Source organism: Nomascus leucogenys, chromosome 22a (assembly GCF_006542625.1).
Source record: "Nomascus leucogenys isolate Asia chromosome 22a, Asia_NLE_v1, whole genome shotgun sequence".
Classification (NCBI taxonomy): Eukaryota; Metazoa; Chordata; class Mammalia; order Primates; family Hylobatidae; genus Nomascus; species Nomascus leucogenys.
In genome coordinates this window covers 30,163,123-30,181,196 of record NC_044402.1, presented here as the reverse complement: position 1 = coordinate 30,181,196, position 18,074 = coordinate 30,163,123, and the positions used below count along the sequence as shown (strand labels likewise).

Here is an 18,074-nt window from a genome sequence, read left to right as displayed (position 1 = left end):
CGGAGCGCGAAGAGCCCCAGCCCAGCCCCGCGGGGAGGCTCCCGCAGCCCAGGGACCTCGAGCTTTCCCAGCGCCGGGCGCTGCAGCCGAGCCCCTCCCGCGAGGCGCCCGGCAGCCCGAGGCTTCCTTTTGGTTCCCGCCCCGGGACGGGAGTCTCCGTCCGCTCCCTGGGCAGCCGGGGCGCTCCCTCCTTCTCCCTCCCGCGCTCTCCTCCCCCGTCCGTTTGCAGGGAGGTGCTCTCCTCTGGCGGCGGGGAAGGCGGGGTGAGTGGGGAGAAAACTGCCCGCGGAGACGGGCTGTGCGGGTGGAGATGGAGGGTGAAGGGCCAGGGAGGTGCGGGGTTGGGGTGGGAGTTAGATTGTGGAGGGATGACAAGGACCTCCTGGCAGGGAGGAAGCGCGACTCCCGGAGGACCCGGACCCGGAGGAGAGTATTGAGAAGGGCTCGGGATTTCCATCCAATGAAGGCAGCTTCTCTCATGGCCATTGCTTTGGAGCTCTGCGCTGAGAGGGGATCTAGGGGTGGCCGGGGTCCCCTTTGGGCTCTCCTGTCTCCCACGCCAGGTTATATAAGGAGGCAAGCAGGCTCCTGTAGGTAACCAGCCTCTCCCTTGCCCAGCCCAGCTTAGAAGGCTCTCCTCTGCTCCTCCCCTCAAAGGAGGTTGTCAAGGGGTAGGGGTGCAGTGAGGGGTGGGAGAGTGTGGGGGTGGATTGGGCCTTCCACCTGGACCCCTGGACCCTGGGATGGCAGAGCCAGGCTTTGCCTGGATCAGTGGGAGGAGCAGGGAAGATGAGGAGGCTGGGGAAGATGGGGAGGTCCTGGCTCTTTTGCAGGGATGGAGAGACTGGTGGAAGGAGAAATCAACTGACCCCCTTGGGTCATCTCCAGTTGCAAGATGGCCTGGCCCTTGCCCAGGGTGCTGCCCTCCCTGTTGGAATCCAGGGCATGGGGCTCTGGCCCGACCACGTGTGCTTAGGGCAAATGTGCTCAGGTCTGTATCTCAGAAAGGGCTTGCAGCCTGCTTAGGCGTGTGTACCCAGGCTTAAATCTTGGTGGTCTCTCCCTAGGGTCTTAATTTGAGGAGCATCAGGAATTGGGAAGCTTTGAACCATGTTTGGGCACATTTGTACCCAAACGTCCTTTAAGCCCTTGATAGAAACTGCGTTCGCATATCATCTCCCTTCCCCCAACCATCCTTCCCTGAGGGTTTTAAAAAACACTTCCCATTGCTTTTACCTTTCCAGCAAATCTGGCTGCAGCTTGGATGGATGGCTTATCTTCCTTTGCAGGTTTCTAGGGGAGAGTTTAACCAGGTATCAGATGTGAGAGTGGCTCTGATTTTATATAAACCTGAGGATCCAGGAAGAGAAGCAAAATCTATTCTCATACCTCTGGGTGGTTAAGGTTTTGCCTTGTTTAGAGCAGGGAGGATGGATTTCTCAAAGACTCTTCTGTTCCCTTCTACTTTGGCTTTGGTTCAGAGCTGCAGGCAGCTCCAGAATCTTCCTGAAGAGCTGGGTGCTGTGTGATTTGAAGGGCTGCAGGAAGTCATGGGTGTGTAGACCTCTGGCTTTTCTCCTAGGTTGGCTGCAGCCACCTCCAAGGAGATGTGTTGCAAAGTGGTGACAATGCCCCCTAGGAAGGGTTTGGATAAGGGTCTCCCCACTCACCCACTGCCTAACTTTTGCAGCTACCAGGGAATGCTCCTCCTGACTCCCTGGGTTTGTTGTCATCTCCCTACCTGTTTGCAGGATGTGTGGGCATTTTTTCCAACGTGCAGAATCCCTGGCAGGAATAGGCTCTCTGGGCCTCATTTGTCGTGGGGCTACTGGTGTTGCAATGGGCTGTCTCTCTCGAGTGTCTGTTTCCAGCTCCACTCTGGAAAGAAGGGGGCCAACGCCGACTCTAGGCTGGCCTGCTCTGTATTCATTCAGCCCCAGCTCAACTTGAGCAATCAGAGCCAGGGTTGAGGGCAAGCTACATTCTTTTCTGCCTTTCTGCTGCAGGATGCAGTTTGCTATTTTTCCATGCGAATGAATTATGTTTAAAACCGAAATGGGAGGAAGAGAAAAATGGAGTGAGTGTATATGAGTATGTGTGTGTGCATACCTATAGGCAGGGGAGGGCAGCAGGCACATTATTTTTCCATTTTCCTTTAATTAAGGCTCTGTGGAGGTGTGTTTGAAAACAGAGGGTCTCCTATGCCTTTGAGGAGGGTGAGAACGCTGTTTTGGCTGCATCCCGGGCCATATGCAGCGTATGGTGGCCAATGAAACCGGGCCTGGCTCATTCTGTTGCTTGTCTTGGCAGTCGGTTCCATGGCTTGTATTACCAGCTCTGGAACTTAGGGGCTGCCAAGCTCCATGTGCCTGTGTATGTGTGTGTGCGTGTGCATGTGTGTGCACACGCGTTCTTGTGTGTGTGGTTTGGCCTCTCGGAACTCAGCAGAGACAAATGCCTTAGCGACCCAGTCTTGGAATTTTCAGACTGTGTTTCTTTACTTATTGCTGGCTGTGGGAGGCCTGGCCAGAGCCCACCATTCTTAGTTGTTGTTGTTTTTTAGTCTATTTTCCTGCTGCAGCCCACGGGATTTAGTTGCGGAGCTCCATTTGCAAAGCTTCAGCTGGCCAGGGCATTTTTTAAAAAAAGACCAGGGCGGTTATCACACCTTGTGTGTATGTCTGTATTAGGTGTGGTATTGTTAACCCCTGCCAGCCACCAAGGACCAGAGCTGGCATGAAGCAGAAGGGGAAATAGAAAGCTTGTCCAGTGGTTGTATGCTCCCAGCTTCCTCTTGCTGCCTGGGTTAAAGATTCCTGGCAGAGATAACTTCATATGTATTTATTGAGCACCTACATTAGGCAGAGGACAAAGCTATGTTATAGGCAAGGCCTTGGAAGCATTTCTCTGGTCTCCAGGGAAGAGCAGGAGTTCCCTGGGGGTTGGTTCCAGGTTCTTCTATGGCTGGGATGGCTGTGCAGGGATCACGGCTGCCAGTGTTCAGTGGCTTCTCTTGAACCTAGCTACCCCTCCTTGTCTTCTTATGAAGCAGTGCAGGGATGGAGTAGATTAAAGGGCACAGGAGATGCTGGCTTTCTGCCTTGGGGCAGAAATGGAAACCTAGTTCTTGATGGCACCTTGTTGCCAGTGTCTGTGCAGCCATGTTCTGGCCTGCAGGGTGGAGGAGACCTTAGAGGGAACCGAGGCCGAGGGCAGGTGCTGGGCCCCATTTCTGCACCTTCTACACAGCCCTGACCTGGCACCCTTTGTTTCTGTTCTTCAGTCAACTGCCAGGATGCAAGATGGTCCTGCCCCCTTGGGGTTTAGAGCTGGAAAGTGGGAGAGTGGAGAATCCTCTGGGAAGAATCCTCTTCATGGCTGCAGGAAAGAGAGACTAGTCCAGAAGGGACCTTGAGGGGTCATCTGGCACTAGTGCCCCTCCAGGAAGGAAGGCCCTGGTGGCCACACTGACTTCACTCTTAGTATGTGCAGGCACTGTTCCAGGTACTTTCCAAGTATTAACTAATTTAATCCTCTTGACAGCCATACAGGGCAAATAACATTGCTATTCTTTACAGCTGAGGAAAGAGAGGCACAGAGAGGTTAGGGAACTTGCCCAAGGGCACACAGCTAGTAAGGGGCAGAGCTAGGATTCACACTCAGGTGATCTGGCTCAAAAACTGCCACTCTTAATTAACCCCACCTTCCTCTTGGCCTGCAGAGCTGGGGACAGCCATCTGAAGAGGGCCTTTTTCTGCTCGCCTTCACTCTCAGTCTTGGGGCCTTCCCCATCATCTTGCTTCTCGCCTTCTGGATCTCCTTGACTTTTGGAAGCTGCGTGACCTACGTCATTCAGATTCCAAGAGAGAGGTCATCCTGGGTGATTCCTTAGCTCCAAGAAGAGGCTTTGTGGTTGATTCTCCAGGATTCATGGTAGCAGGTACTATGCGCCATGACCACTGGCCTGGCACCTTTCTGACCTTCTCTGTGGACTCCTGCCCTCTGCATCCTGTTCTCTCCTGGGAATCTTCCCAGGCTCTGGCTCCCAAGATCTTCCACTTCTCTTGTTGAGTCTCAGTCGCCATTGCCCATGCCCTGCCCTCGACTTCTAACCCCTTATTTCTCATGGGGCTTGCCCCTGTAAACTCCTGCCCTCCTTGACTTGTCACTCTCACCTCCACATTCTCTTAGCACCAAGCCTTGAGCCTTAGGCCATCTGCACCCACGTGCACACCTATTCCTGTTCCTCATGGCAGCCCAAGCCAGCTGCTGGCCTGGAGGGGAGCTTACCTTCTCAAAGAGGCCCAGGAGTTTTATAGCCTCCTTAAAACCTTTGTTTCTATGGACAGAAAGTTCATGATGCAGATGCGGTTGCTCTTAACCTGTTTCTTTTTATTTGCCTTTGCCATTCTGGATGAAAATGCTGATTGTTGGGCACTTTCTAGCAAGAATGGCCCTTATACATTTGACCCATAAAATAAGACTGTTATTATTTATAGACACTTCCATTAAAAAAAGATTTAAGGACCGGGCGTGGTGGCTCACGCCTGTAATCCCAGCACTTTGGGAGGCTGAGGCGGGTGGATCACCTGATGTCAGGAGTTCGAGACCAGCCTGACCAACATGGAGAAACCCCGTCTCTACTAAAAAATTAGCTAGGCATGGTGGCGCATGCCTGTAATCTCAGCTACTCAAGAGGCTGAGGCAGGAGAATCACTTGAACCCGGGAGGCAGAGGTTGCGGTGAGCTGAGATTGCACCACTGCACTCCAGCCTGGGCAACAAGAGTGAAACTCCGTCTCAAAAAAAAAAAAAAAAAAGAAAGATTTAAGGCGTTAGGTTGGTGCAAAAGTAATCGCGGGTTTTGCCATTATGCTCAATGGCAAAAACTGTGATTACTTTTGCACCAACCTAATATCTTAACAGATTTACACACAAAAAGTGAGAGAGGAAAACAAGAGGGAAAAGCTTAATAAGTTACCTTTAGCTTTTCTTTTCTCTGAAATGACACTTCATGTTAGTATCTCCCAGGAGGGTCTATTTTCTAGACTTGACATGTTTTGTGTGTGTGTATGGCTTTTCTTCTGCTTGTACAATGCAGTGCCCACAGGCCACTGAGGAAGAGTAGAGAGTACAGCTATCAGACCTTTCAGACCTTTTTTTTTTTTTTTTCAAGTTCTTTCCTCTTGGATCCATCTGGTCCCCATTTTCTTCAAGCTGGCTTTCAGGGAGCTGCATCATAATCTTAGGATCAACAACCGCTTAGGGTCCACGGTGACCTTCTGAACCTCGCCTGTCTGATTCATGCCTTGCTAGTCAGTCGCCATCTTGGATGTGTGCTTCACCCAGCTTTCCTTCATTGGCTGGCTTCCAACTTATTCCTGGTCAGTGTCCGGCATTGCCAAAGTCTTCTTGGATTCCAGGCCTATATTTTGAGGCATAAGCCCCATTTCCCAGTGTTGGTGTTCTGCCAATGGATAGAGCTTGCTCCTTATTTATGCCCCCTAGTTACTCATGGAGACACCGAGGATGTTTATCTGCCTTTCAGACCTCCTGGGCCCTGAAGGGAAAAAACTCTGGGTTCTTCTCCTGAAGCTTTTAGTGCGTAGTTCTTCTTTTCCTACTAAATTGTTTCCGTATGGAACAACCAGTGTGGGAGATGATTTCACCTCTTGTCATCTTTCCTAAGTCTTCCTTGAAGTGGGTAAGTTCCTTCTGGCTGTTATTGGTTCCTTGCTGCTGCCACCTCCACCACCCCTCACTCCCCCTTTTTTATAGATCCCTAAATCATATCAAATTGTTTTATTTTTCAAATCACTAAAGTTGCCTTTCTGCCTTAGATCGTCAGCCAGCTCTTTGCAGTTAATGAGGATCCAATTATGAAAGGCAGCTGCTCAGCTCCTCCATCTTCTATCCCCCACCCCCAGAGATGTTTAGGATGACTTCTGGCTGGTGAATATCAGCTGTTGTGGTTGTCTCCTAGGACTGGCATGGCTGAGGGCTTTGTGGTTTATATCTGAGCAGTTAGGGGCTCTTTTGCAGGGGGAGGAAAGAGAGGGGGACTTTTGATTCTACAAAGGAAAGACTAGTGCCTTATCTCCTGCGTGAGGCTTGTCATTGGGATGGATTCACAGGCGAGCAGGAATGGCAAAATTTATGGGGCCCCTGCTCCCAGGGGGTGGCCACCCCTTCAGGGGGTTCCACAGTAGCAGAAAATTCATTATATTTTGGGATCATTTGTTAGTGTCTCATTTCTGCCATCTGTATGAGAATAAACAGAAGCTGCAAACAGAGCCTATCATTCCCGGAACAGAATGGGGTCTGGCTTCCATCTCCCAGAGATGGAAGGCTTAGGCAGGGAAATACACAGAAGCCTCTGGAGTGTTTTTCTTGGGGTCTACTGTGGGAATGAATAACTTGGAGGTGAAATTACAGCCTGATAACGAGCATCTAAGCTTCCAGAGACGGATTCTTACACCATTTGCTGAATTTTGCTCTGCTGTGAATTTGCTGTCATTTGTTCATTCATTTATTCACTTAGTTCTTACTTCAACAAGTATTATTGATGACGCTTTCTGCACCAGAAATGATGCTAAGCACTGGGGTCACCCGGGCAACAACCAGCGCTGACTGCTGCTTACCACCTGGAATCACGGCACTGCTGGCCGCGTGGCCACATGATTTGTTCCCGGCACAGTTTTGCTACAAGGAATAGGTCTTCCTGCTGGCTCCTTCCCTGTTCTCCTTAGAGGAGGCCAGGGGAGACATGCAGCTCATCTACAGTGCCCTGGAGCGGCCTCCTAGCGTGGCAGGCTGCAGCCCTCTCTGCATTGCAGGTTCCATTCCAGAGGGCTGAGAGGGGGCTCTCTTACTGCCACTAGGCTCCAGTGCAGCTCAGAGTTTGGGGGATCAGAGAACATTGAACACCCACATGTGAGAGGTCTCAGGGGCTATTTCTGTGTCTGGGCTCCCATGCAGGCTACCGTGGAGTTATTCAGGGAACTTCCTAAACCTGGATCTCCTTGGGGGGTGGAGGGTCCTCTGTGCAAGACAATGACCCTCTACTATGGGCTGGTGTCTGAAAGCCCACCATGAGAAAGTCATTCCTTCTGCTGAAGGCATCATTACCTATTGGACCCCAGGAAGGGAAACAAAAAAGGAAGGGTGAGAAAGCTTTGGTCTAGAACCCTGGGACCAGGAGTCGAGCCCTGGCTCCAATCCTCTCCAGCTGTGTGACCTTGGGGAGGCCATTTAGCCTCTCTGAGCCTTAGTTTCCTCCTGTCAAAATGAGGATGTGGTTTAGATGAGCACAGGGCCTCCTTCAGCTCTAAAACTGTAACTCAATGTGATTGAGCCTCAGATCTTTTTCTGATGGCCCAGGGGACACTGGGTGAAGGAAGGAGAGAAAGGATGTGAGTGGGAAGGAGTGCTAAGAGGACCGGGTATGGGAGGCACAGTAGGTAGGGCACAGATAGAGGAGCCTGAGGACACCAAATAAAAACTCTGGGGCAAGCCAGGGAGCTATGGGCAGAGGCTTTATGACAGATGCAGCAGGCATGCTGAGGATGAAATGGCGGGTCTACTTCCCACTCCCAGGCACCTTGCTTCAGACACCTTGCTTTAGACAAAGTGATGGCCAGTGGAAACCTTTGTGCTTGAGGGTGCAAGTTACTCACACGCTTTTCCTCTTAGAGAAATAGAACTTATTGGGAAATAGACTCTGGACTTGGACAGGGAACCAAATTTCACCTTCAAAAGTGAAATGGAGATGGAGAATATGGCTTGCACTTGTGGCCAAAACAGGTACACGAATGCCTCTCTCTGGAATGATCTAGACCTGGGAAGCTGAATGGGGGCAGGTGGTTGTGGGTCACCCTCCAAGGCCACTCCAGCGGGAGACAGAGCCCAAGAACCATGTGGCCATCTGAGTACATTAACTGCCCAACAGAGAAGCATTGTCTGATGGACATCAGATCTTCCCTCTTCTGCCAAATACATCTCTCTCCATGGGAAGAGACAGGTAAAGATGGAAGGATAGGCCAAAGATTTTTCCTCAGGAGTGCTAAGCCAGTGAGTATTTTGATTTTATGGCCCTGGGCAGAAAGGTGAGAAGAGGGAGAAATGATTTCCTTTCCAGGACTAGAATCTAAGAGTAGTTTTGTATTAACATGCTACTTACAAGGCAGCTTCAAAGCTAAGACTGCACATCTGACCTCCATATTCCTAGCACCTGCTGGCTCATAGTAGGTGGTCAGTAACTGGATGGATGGGTAGGTAGGAGGAACCCTTTAAGGGACTGGCTTTATTAGCAGACCAGCTTTCTTCACTGCCATCTGTGCCTTGAAATGACCATTTCTTACCCATGAGCTTCCCCCAGTAAAGGGAAGGAAGAATTCCCTTGGTGTTGACCTGTCTAATTTACATCCTTCTTCCATGTCTGAATCTGTCTTCCCTTGTACACCTTTTCGGTCTGGCAGAGCTGGAATATGTGTTTGCTCTGAGAATGAAGAGAACATGGAGATAGCCGGGCGCGGTGGCTCACGCCTATAATCCCAGCACTTTTGGAGGCCGAGGTGGGCGGATCATTTGAGGCCAGGAGTTCAACACCAGCCTGGCTAACATGATGAAATCCCGTCTCTACTAAAAATACAAAAATTAGCTGGGCATGGTGGCAGGCGCCTGTAAATCCAGCTACTCGTGAGGCTGAGACAGGAGAATTGCTTGAACCCAGGAGGCGGAGGTTGCAGTGAGCCGAGATCATGCCACTGCGCTCCAGCCTGGGCAAAAAAAAAAAAAGAGAGAGAGAGCATGGAGGAGTTTTCTGGTACTGGGTTCCACAGGGAAAGCACATGCTGATTAATTCCACCTGCTTTGCCTCAGTCCCTTCCTCCTAGATATCACACACACTCACCTTTAACTTAGATTTGCTTCATCTCCTATTCAGGGTGTCTTAACAAATATGTAGAATAGGATGCGTGATTGGAGGGGAGGCACCATACCAGACCAAAAATAGCTTCCTCTGAAACAGGTGTGAAGGTGCTTGAGGTTCCGCCGTTATAATTCACCTTCTTCAGAGACTGTATGCTGCAATTGAAATCCCAGCTCCACCAGTTTTAACTGTGTACAACCTTGAGAGAATTATCGTTCTAAGCTTGGCTACTTCCTCTGTGTAATGACCTCTGATCCAGCCTAATGGGGCTGCAGGATTACCATGGGGCCTGGCACATACCAAAGGCTGAATACATGTTGCCTATGACTGGGTCAAGCATTGCCTTCAAAATGAAAAAGGCAGACACTTCTGGCAGTGCCAAGGGTGAGCTTGGCGTGAGTTAATTGAGCAACTTTTCCTCTATAACAGGAAGGACTATATGGCAGGAAGAGCAGCTGGGTGGGAAAGGGATTCAGGGGAATATTGGTGAAAGAAGCGACAGTCCTGGCAAGACGAGGGACTTGAGCCCTACTGGAGTCCCCAACCTGGCTGACTGTCCTGCTCTTTTCCTGCCCACTCCAGGCTGGCCTGCCACTCCTCCTGCTATGATGCCTGGGCAGATCCCCGACCCTTCGGTGACTGCAGGCTCCCTGCCAGGGCTTGGCCCCCTGACCGGACTCCCCAGCTCGGCCCTGACTGTGGAGGAGCTGAAATACGCTGACATCCGCAACCTTGGGGCCATGATTGCACCCTTGCACTTCCTGGAGGTGAAACTGGGCAAGAGGCCCCAGCCCGTGAAAAGTGAGGTGAGCGAGCCTTTTACCCCTGGCAGATTCCAGGTCTGGCCTTAAACCCACCGCGGGACCTTAACCTTGCTGTTCAAAGTGTGGTCTGAGGACCAGTAGCATCCATACCTCCCTGGGGTTATCAGAAATGTGGAATCCCAGGCCTCGCCCCAGGCCTTCTGTATCAGAATCTGCATCTTAACAAAATCCCCCAGGGATTCGTGGACATATTAACACTTCAGAAGCACTGGGCCAGGGGAGGATGTTTAACCTGTCTCTGGTTCTCCGAGGGGCGGGGGAAGAGTGATAATAATAACAGTAATGAATAGCAATATCTCGGCCATCTCTCTGGGGTGGTGGGAGGATCAGGGGAGATAATGGGAATGGGAATGTGTACATGTTTTGAAAAGTAGGCAAGAGAATGCCAATATTAGGTTATCTTTTAAAATTGTTATCATTAGTCACATCATGGCCTCCACCCCTCTTGGCCCTTTCTGCAGCTGAACCAGGGAACTTGGAGGAAGAGTAGCGTGGCCTCCCTTCCCAAGCAGCTGCCAGAGCTAGGCATGGCCTCGGTCAGCCAGCAGTGTCTGCCTTAGATGGCGTTTGCCCGGGACCCACACGTGGAGCACCCACATATGGCATTTGCAAGGAACTCCTCCTCAGGTTCCTTGCACCTGCAGCTCTCATGAGCCCTTTTCTTGGAGCACTGGTGAGCAGCAGCAGTCCCCAGCATGGCTGAGGATCTATGCAGGGCATGCCCCCGGCCACTTGCCCAGGGCTGGCCGTTTGTCTGAAGGCCTGTCCCAGCAAGGTTCCCAGCAGCGCTGTTTCTTCAGAGGCCTGCCGGAGTAGCTGCCTCCTGGAAAGGAGGAGCCTGTGGTGGGAGGTGGGGAAGAGGCTGGGATGGGGAGGGCGCAGGAAGCGGCTGAGCATCTGGGAATGGCAGCTCTGCTTGGAGGGAGAGTTCACAGGCAAAGGTGAACCTGGGGGGAGCTCGGAGGGCTGAAGTGCTGGAAGCGCCGGAGAGAGGGCTTTCTTCGTGGAGAAGGGTGTCTGGGTACCCGTAGGGGAGAGCTGGGGATATTAGGCAACTATCTCTCAGCTACCCTTCTCCTGACAAGTACCTAAAAACTGCAGAGGACTGTGGGGGGCTTGGCCGTGGTGGCAAACTGGCCATGGTGGCAAACTGGCCCTTTGCAGGCTGGACCTGGCTCTCAGATGTATTTTGTTTGGCCAGCTCAGTGTTTTAAAAGAAATGCGAACCCCCATTTCACTTGAAAATTTTGATTAAAAAATTGGAAGATCTTGTCATACACTGCCCTGTTCTGGCATGGCAATGGCTAAGTGGGGTGGACAGAGGCACTTCACTGGTTCCTCTTTCCAGTGGGCCACAGGCCCCTGCACCTCCCTGTTATTCTTGATCTTGCTTATATTGTTGGTTTTGCTTTTGCTACTACCATCTGCCTTCATTTACCTCTACTGCCTGGTCCCTGTTAGCCATTTGTGCTCAAGACACGTGGATAAGGTCCATCATAGGTACCTACTAAGGACTGTGGATTACAAGCTGTGAGTTGACAGTGATTATATTCTTCTGAATTGATCTTGTAAGCCAATGTGTTGTTGGAGCACTTCCTGGCTTATTTAGTGTTCTGTCTTCACGATGGAGGGTCCTTGTCTTTTGGCCCTCTGCTCCTCACCTTCCCAGGTCTGTAACTTGAGAGCATCTGTTTCTGGATCATTCCACAGTAAAATTGCCATTTAGAGCCAGTAGCTGAGCAGTTTCACGGGGGCACTAAGGCTGCGCATGGGGTTGATGAAGAGCCAGGTGTCTTGGGCAGAGGTCGCCAAGGTGGGATTCGCCTGGGGGGCTGAGTTGCCATCTCTCTCCTCTGCAAAAGGCACTGGAGGAACTCTTCCCCCTTTTTTTTTTTGGAAAAGCCACTTTTATTTGGGTTGGGTATTTTTACATTTTACAGCCACCCCCAAATTGGTGGCATCTGCCCTGTACCCGACAGTGACGTGCTGTCCTCACAGGCACCCACAGACGTGCACCATCCAGGCCGCAAAAATAACAAGCCGTTTTTAGGGCATATTTGCATGTCCTCTCCCTCGCTGTCAGACTGCAGTGTTGTGGGGGCGAAGAGGCAGATGGAGCTGCGAGATTGTACCGATGTAGAGAGATGCCAGCCCCGCACTGCGAACCGACCTCCAAATGCTTCCTAGGTCAGACCCCAGGGGTGGGGAGAGCTAATTCTTGGAGTAACTAAAACCTAAAGGGGGTTGGGGAAAGAAACTTGCAACTGAAGAATCTATGGTCTAAAGATTTATTTGCATATGGCAAACTGCCTGGAGTGAATTTTCATATTGGCATTTTAGACTAGTAAAAGTTTCTTGAATAATAATCAGATACTAGCTCATTAAGCATTTAATATGTCCCAGGTCCTGCACGAAGTGCTTAACATGCATGACTTCATTCACTCCTTATTCAGTCCTGGAGTCCAGGTTACCTCCATAGTAGAGAAGAGTTTGAGGTCTAGGGAGGGGGTTCAGTCACTCAGGGTCACACTGCTGGGAAGTGATAGCCCTGGGGCCTGGTGTGGTGGACGATGCCGCCATTACAGCCGGGTCTCACTTGTGCTGAGCTAAGTCCTAGGCACGGTACTAGGTCTCTTTGTGAAGCACCTCATTTACCCTGCACAAGTACCCTCTGAAGTAATTAGTGTTGTTGTGGTTGTTGTTATACCCACATTACAGATGAGGTCAACAAGGCTGAGGGAGGTCCAAGGTCACTGGCTGAGAAATGAGCTCAGGCAGTCTGCCTTGAGCCCAAGCTTTAACCATATGCCGTGTGGCCTCCCATGACTCTATACCCCTTCCAGGCTTCTAACCAGAGCTCTGTTGAGCTGGGGAGCCTGGATGAACCTGGCCCCAGAATGTTCGATCATTTTGATGATATTGCCCGATGAGTGCTGAGCCCTGCAGTCCTGAAGCCTTATTGTCTCCTAGTCCCGAGAGAGAGAGAGAGAGAGAGAGAGAGAGCGAGAGAGCGAGAGAGCGAGCCGGCTGGGCCGCTGTGCAGGCAGCTCTGTCAGAGCTGGTTCTTGGGCTGTTTGCCTTGCAGAGGCCAGCAGTCTCCTGGGCTCTGTCCAAACGCATGGAGCAATTCAGTAAAAGAAAATGGGAGAATTAAGTTCAACGACAGGTTTTGTGAATTATAAAGTGCTTTGTGCTGATGTCATTATTATTACATGGTCAACACATGACGTTAAACTGTTTTGGTGCCAACTGCTTGCCTGCAGTCCGTTTGTTCAAGCCATATTTGTTAAGCATCTACTATGTGCTGAGCACTGCACCAGGCACTGGGAACAGAGCTACAGATAAAGCAGTCAAAGCCTTACATCTCTTGGCGCTGTATGTTGCAGTGACGGCATCCAAAAGTAAGTAAATTAATACACAATATATAAGGTGAGTTAGTGGTCAGCACCATGAAGAAAAATTAAGCAGACCAAGGACGTGGCAGTGGCAAGACTGCTCATTTTGATGGTTGGCCAGGGACCCTGGGAACGTCATTTCCTGGGTTGTGGGATTTTTAAAGCTGTTGCTTCTTTCTCCTTTCTTTTCTAGTATTCCCTTTCAGGACAGCTTTGCTCTCTGGCTTTCTCCAGAGCTTTCCTTCCTTGACTTTTCCTCTGTAGCCCCTCACAGCTGGACTCCTTCACCAACCAGTCCCTATTGGCCTGAAGATCTTGGCCCTTCCCAGGTCATCTCCCAGGGAGCTGTGGCTGTGGTGGTCACACCCTGCCTCTGGGTCTGGAATGCATTTTCAGTTGGGAGGGGAGGGAGGCCCGAAGCCCCACCCTTGCACACACACATACACACACCAGACACTTACTAATCAACCTGCTAGACAGGACCCCTCACCCTCTCGCCACCTCTCAGTGCTCTAGAGGGAACTCAAGAGTTCAAGGGAGGCTAAACTGGATGACCTTTCAGGACAGAGGCTGCACACTGTCGTTAAGGGGCAGGAGTCGGCCTGCAGATGAATCTTATTCACAGGGTGGTTTGCTTTTTCTTTCTTTTTTAACAAAATCACAGTGTGGTTTTCTTTTTCTTTTTTAAAAAATTGAATGTATTGCCATTTAAAAGCCGGGAAATGTGGACTCTCTGGCTTCTTTAAAAAAACCAGAATATCTAGCCACTTAAGGCCACACCCTTATACACAAGAGGTTGGAGCTGAGGAGCAGATGCCTGCTGTATTTGTGTACAGCCTTGAGTTCACCGCAGTCCCCACTACTCACTGATGTCTTACCCCCAGCCCACTTCACACCGTCCGTGTTGCCAGCCTGATTTTGAGTCTGTGTCCCATGTTTATGTCCTACAGACCTTGCTTGTTTGTTTGAACATTATGAGCTGTGTCAACTTGGCAAGTCACTTAAACTTTCTATTCCTTGATCGCTCTACCTCCCAATTCTTATCTCCAGCCATTGTTCATTAGGTTTTGCTATTTCCGAATTTCGTTCACTTCAGGCAGAAAAAAAGAAAATACAACAAAAATCAAACCAATCATTCCCAAACGTGGCTGGTCATCAAAACACCTTGGGAAACTTATTAAAAAATATAAATTTCCAGACCCCACCCGAGGCCCATGGAATCAGAATCTCCGAGGGTAGAGTCCTGGGAAGCTGTATAGCTAGTAGGCTCAGAGATGACTCAGCTACTTTTGGGAATGTGACTCTATGCGGTTTCTTCCTCTCCTCAGGCTCCTCTGATCCTTGTCAGGGAGCTTTCTGAGGTTGTCACCCTGAGGAATCGGTGCGTACGTATCATCATGGACTGCCCTTTCCAACGTAGGGCAGTTTCCCTCCAGGGCCCCTGGAGAACATTCAGACGGTTTTCCCCTTTGGATGAAGTGTGAATAGGAATCCATGGACCATACAGCGGCCTTGGAAGCCATGTTCACTCAGCCCCAGGTGGTCTTCCCAGACTTTGTTCATAACAGAGACCAAGACGTGCATCCATGTTTAGCCTGAGCAGAAAAAGTTGCCCCAAACCAGCTGATGTGCTGGGTAAATGTTGGCCTAAGCACGCTTGTGTTTTTAGTGATTTGAAACGTAAAGGCAGCCCACTGACATTTTTTAGCAAGCTTTGCATAATTGGTTTTTAATTGTGGCTCTTTGGAATAGCATTGGCCTTCTTCCCCCTGACTCAGATGCTTTTTTTGTCTCATACTTGTTTGGCAGAGAGGTCCAATCTGTCCTCTCTTGGAACAGAATCTCCCAACTCATCTTTGAAATCTGTAATTTCCACTTTAGTTCCGTTACTTTGTTAGCACATTTTCGAAAGCTGTTAGCTTTAAAAAAAAATTAAATTTGAGGGAGAATGAGTGATAGTTAAAGGCAGCTATGAGTGTGTTTAACATTGGCCCCTGTGGTGTTGAGTCTTATTTGATACCATATCCAGAGCATTCACAAGGGTTCTGAAGCTTTTATTTAAAATCAGAAGTTGGTCACACCCACTGTTATCCTAGCACAGGGTCCCTTGGAGAGGTGGTGGTGAGGACGTGGCTGGATCTCTATGTCCTTAGCAGAAATCAGACACCTCTGAAAAGCTCAGGAAGTCTTACAGCTTCTTAGGTTTTCTATTAATATCTTAAAGTGAGGATAATAATAATACCTACCTCTTAGTGTTGTTATGATTTTTTTTTTTTTTTTGAGACAGGTTCTCACTCTGTTGCCCAGGCTGGAGTGCAATGACATGATCTTGGCTCCCTGCAGCCTTGACCTCCTGAGCTCAAGAAATCCTCCCACCTCAGCCTCCTGAGAGCTGGGACTACAGGCACATGTCACCATGCCTGGCTAATTTTTGTATTTTTTGTAGAGATGGGGGTTTTGCCATGTTGCCCAGGCTGTTTTTGGACTCCCAGGCTCAAGCGATCCTCCCATCTTGGCCTCCCAAAGTGCTGGGATTACAGGCGTGAGCCACCAAGCCCTGCTGTTGCTATGATAATGAAATGAACTAATGCTGCTAAAGGTTTCACATGATGCCTGGCACTTAGTAAGACACAGATGTAAGGTAGGCTTGTGACTCACTTTTCAAATGTGTTGATCACGCAAGGTAGTTTTTATAATTGAATCAAAAACCTGTTTCTTGGGCTTGTATTGACCTGAAGGTATTTTGCCCTCGGAGATGGTGGGTGGTCTGAGGTGTTGTGGGAGCAGGACACATCCAGGCTTCCTAACCAGAGGGGCTACTTCTGGGGCCTGGGAAGAGCTCTGGGCTTGGGTGCAAGTTCTGGGTTCAAAGTCTGGCTCTCTCGCTCATTCCCAGCATAACCTGGGGAACGTTAGCTCGTTTCCTCATCTGTAACGGAGGAAATCCAAACTGCCCTTTCCAAAGTAGTGCAGTTCCTGCACATACTGCACATGGCGACTGGATCCACATCCTCATCATAGAGCTTCATCGCGAAGATTAAGTGAGGTGCTGTGTGAAAGATGACCTTGACTGCAGTGCAGTATGTCCGTAAATTACGTTTGTTAGAGACTGATTCCATGTGTAGTGAACTACCTATTCTGACAGCACTGACCTTTCTAAAGTGTTAGCCTATGACCTGGGTTTCAGGGAAGCAAGCAGACTTTCCAGTTTCTGGTTGTTTATGCAGTTTAGACGCAGCTGGAGTTTTAGTTATCATCACAAACTATAAATGAGAAGGCTCTTCAAGCCTCTGTTTTCCCCTAAGCTGCCTTCCGTGACCCCTTATCTTGTTTCCTGTGGTGTTAATGTCATCGTTGGATTCCCACCAGCCATCAGTTTTTTGGCAGCCTTAAGAAGGGCTGTCAACTCTTCCGTCAATCCTACCATCTTACTTTCATGTTTCCAGGTCCACTGGCAACATGGACTCAGAGTTGGGAGACTGAGTCCTCTCCTGGGTGAGGCTCATCTGGCTGAACAACTGTGAAGCCATTTAAGTCTTTTTTCCTTCTACTGTGCCCAAAAGGCACAAGGCAACCTGGCCTGAAGTTGGAGCATGGAGATCTAGAGGAACTCATGGATGGATTCAGGCAGGATGTGAAAGTGCTGGGAGTGAGGGCCTGGCCCTCCTCTGGGTTTAGCCACCCTTCCAGGTTGTGTACAACCTGCCATATGCTGGGGCTCATTGACTGTGCTCTGCTCTGTGGCTACAGGGTCCCCTTTTACTGAGCGTAGTGCATGTGTATGCTCTGACAAACTCCTCCGTGGTTTGCCTCTGTAGTCCTCCCTACATCCTACCAACTCCCCAACCCCCGCGAATAAAAACCTTTGCCTTTTTGGAGGCAATGTAGCAAAGCAGGACTGCTGCATTGGAATAGTTTGGCTCTGGAGAGTTCACTAGATGTTTGAAATTCAGTTTCGTCCCTTGTAAAAATAGGGGAAATAGACCCCTACCTAGTACCTAGTACCATATACATAAATTATCTCAAAATGGATCAAAGACGTAAATTTAAGAGTGAAAACTAGAAAACTCTTAGAAGAAAACAGCCGTACATCTTTGTGACCTTGGATTAGGTAGTGCCAAAAATAAAAGCAACAAAAGAGAAAAATAAATTGGACATCCTCAAAATTAAAAACTTTGGTACTTCAAAGGACACAAAGTAAAAAGACAATCCACAGAATGAGAGAAAATTTTTGCAAATCGTAGATCTAATGAGGGACTTGTATCTAGAATATATAAAGAATGATTACAGCTCAATAATAAGACAAATAACCCAGTAGAAAAATGGGCAAAGGATCTCAGTATTCATTTCTCCAAAGAAAATATATAAATGGCGACTAAGCACATGAAAAAATGCTCAACATCATAGCCATCAAGGAAATACAAGTCAAAACCACAATGAGATACTACTTTGCACCCACTAGGATGACTATAATGAAAAAAGAGAGATAATAACAAGTATTGGTGAGAATGAGGAGAAGCTGTAGTCATGAATTGGTCGTGGGAATGTAAAATGCTGCACCCACTTTGGAAAACAGTCTGGCAGTTCCTCAAAGGGCTAAACAGAGTTCCCATGCGATCCAGCAATTTCACTCCTACATATATACCCAACAGAAAGGAAAACATGTCCACACAAAAACACACATGAGAGTTTATAGTGGCATTATTCATAACAGCTCCAAAGTGGAAGCAGCTCAAATGTCCATCAATTGGTGCATGAATAAATAAAACATGGTCTATCCATACAATGGATTATTATTTAGCCATAAAAAGGAATGAAGAACTGATACATGCTGTAATATGGATGAACCTTGAAAACATTATGCTGGGTAAAAGAAGCCAGCCACAAGAGACCACATAGTGTGTGGTTCCATTTAGATGAAATGTCC

The 18,074-nt window shown here is 49.2% G+C and overlaps 1 protein-coding gene across 4 annotated transcripts in view; it reads left to right on the top strand.

Annotated features, from left to right (window-relative positions):
- JDP2 (Jun dimerization protein 2) overlaps positions 1–18,074 on the top strand; it is a 42,574-nt gene that overhangs the window by 628 nt on the left and 23,872 nt on the right. For 2 of the 4 annotated variants that reach the window (XM_030803378.1, XM_030803377.1), the window contains exon 2: positions 9,511–9,734. In XM_030803378.1, the coding sequence (XP_030659238.1) occupies positions 9,534–9,734 (201 nt within the window). In that variant the 5' untranslated portion in view covers positions 9,511–9,533. Of the gene's footprint in view, positions 1–17; positions 264–3,743; positions 3,941–9,510; positions 9,735–18,074 lie in introns of those variants that run through there. The other 2 variants (XM_012497967.2, XM_003260776.2) reach the window with 2 other exon arrangements.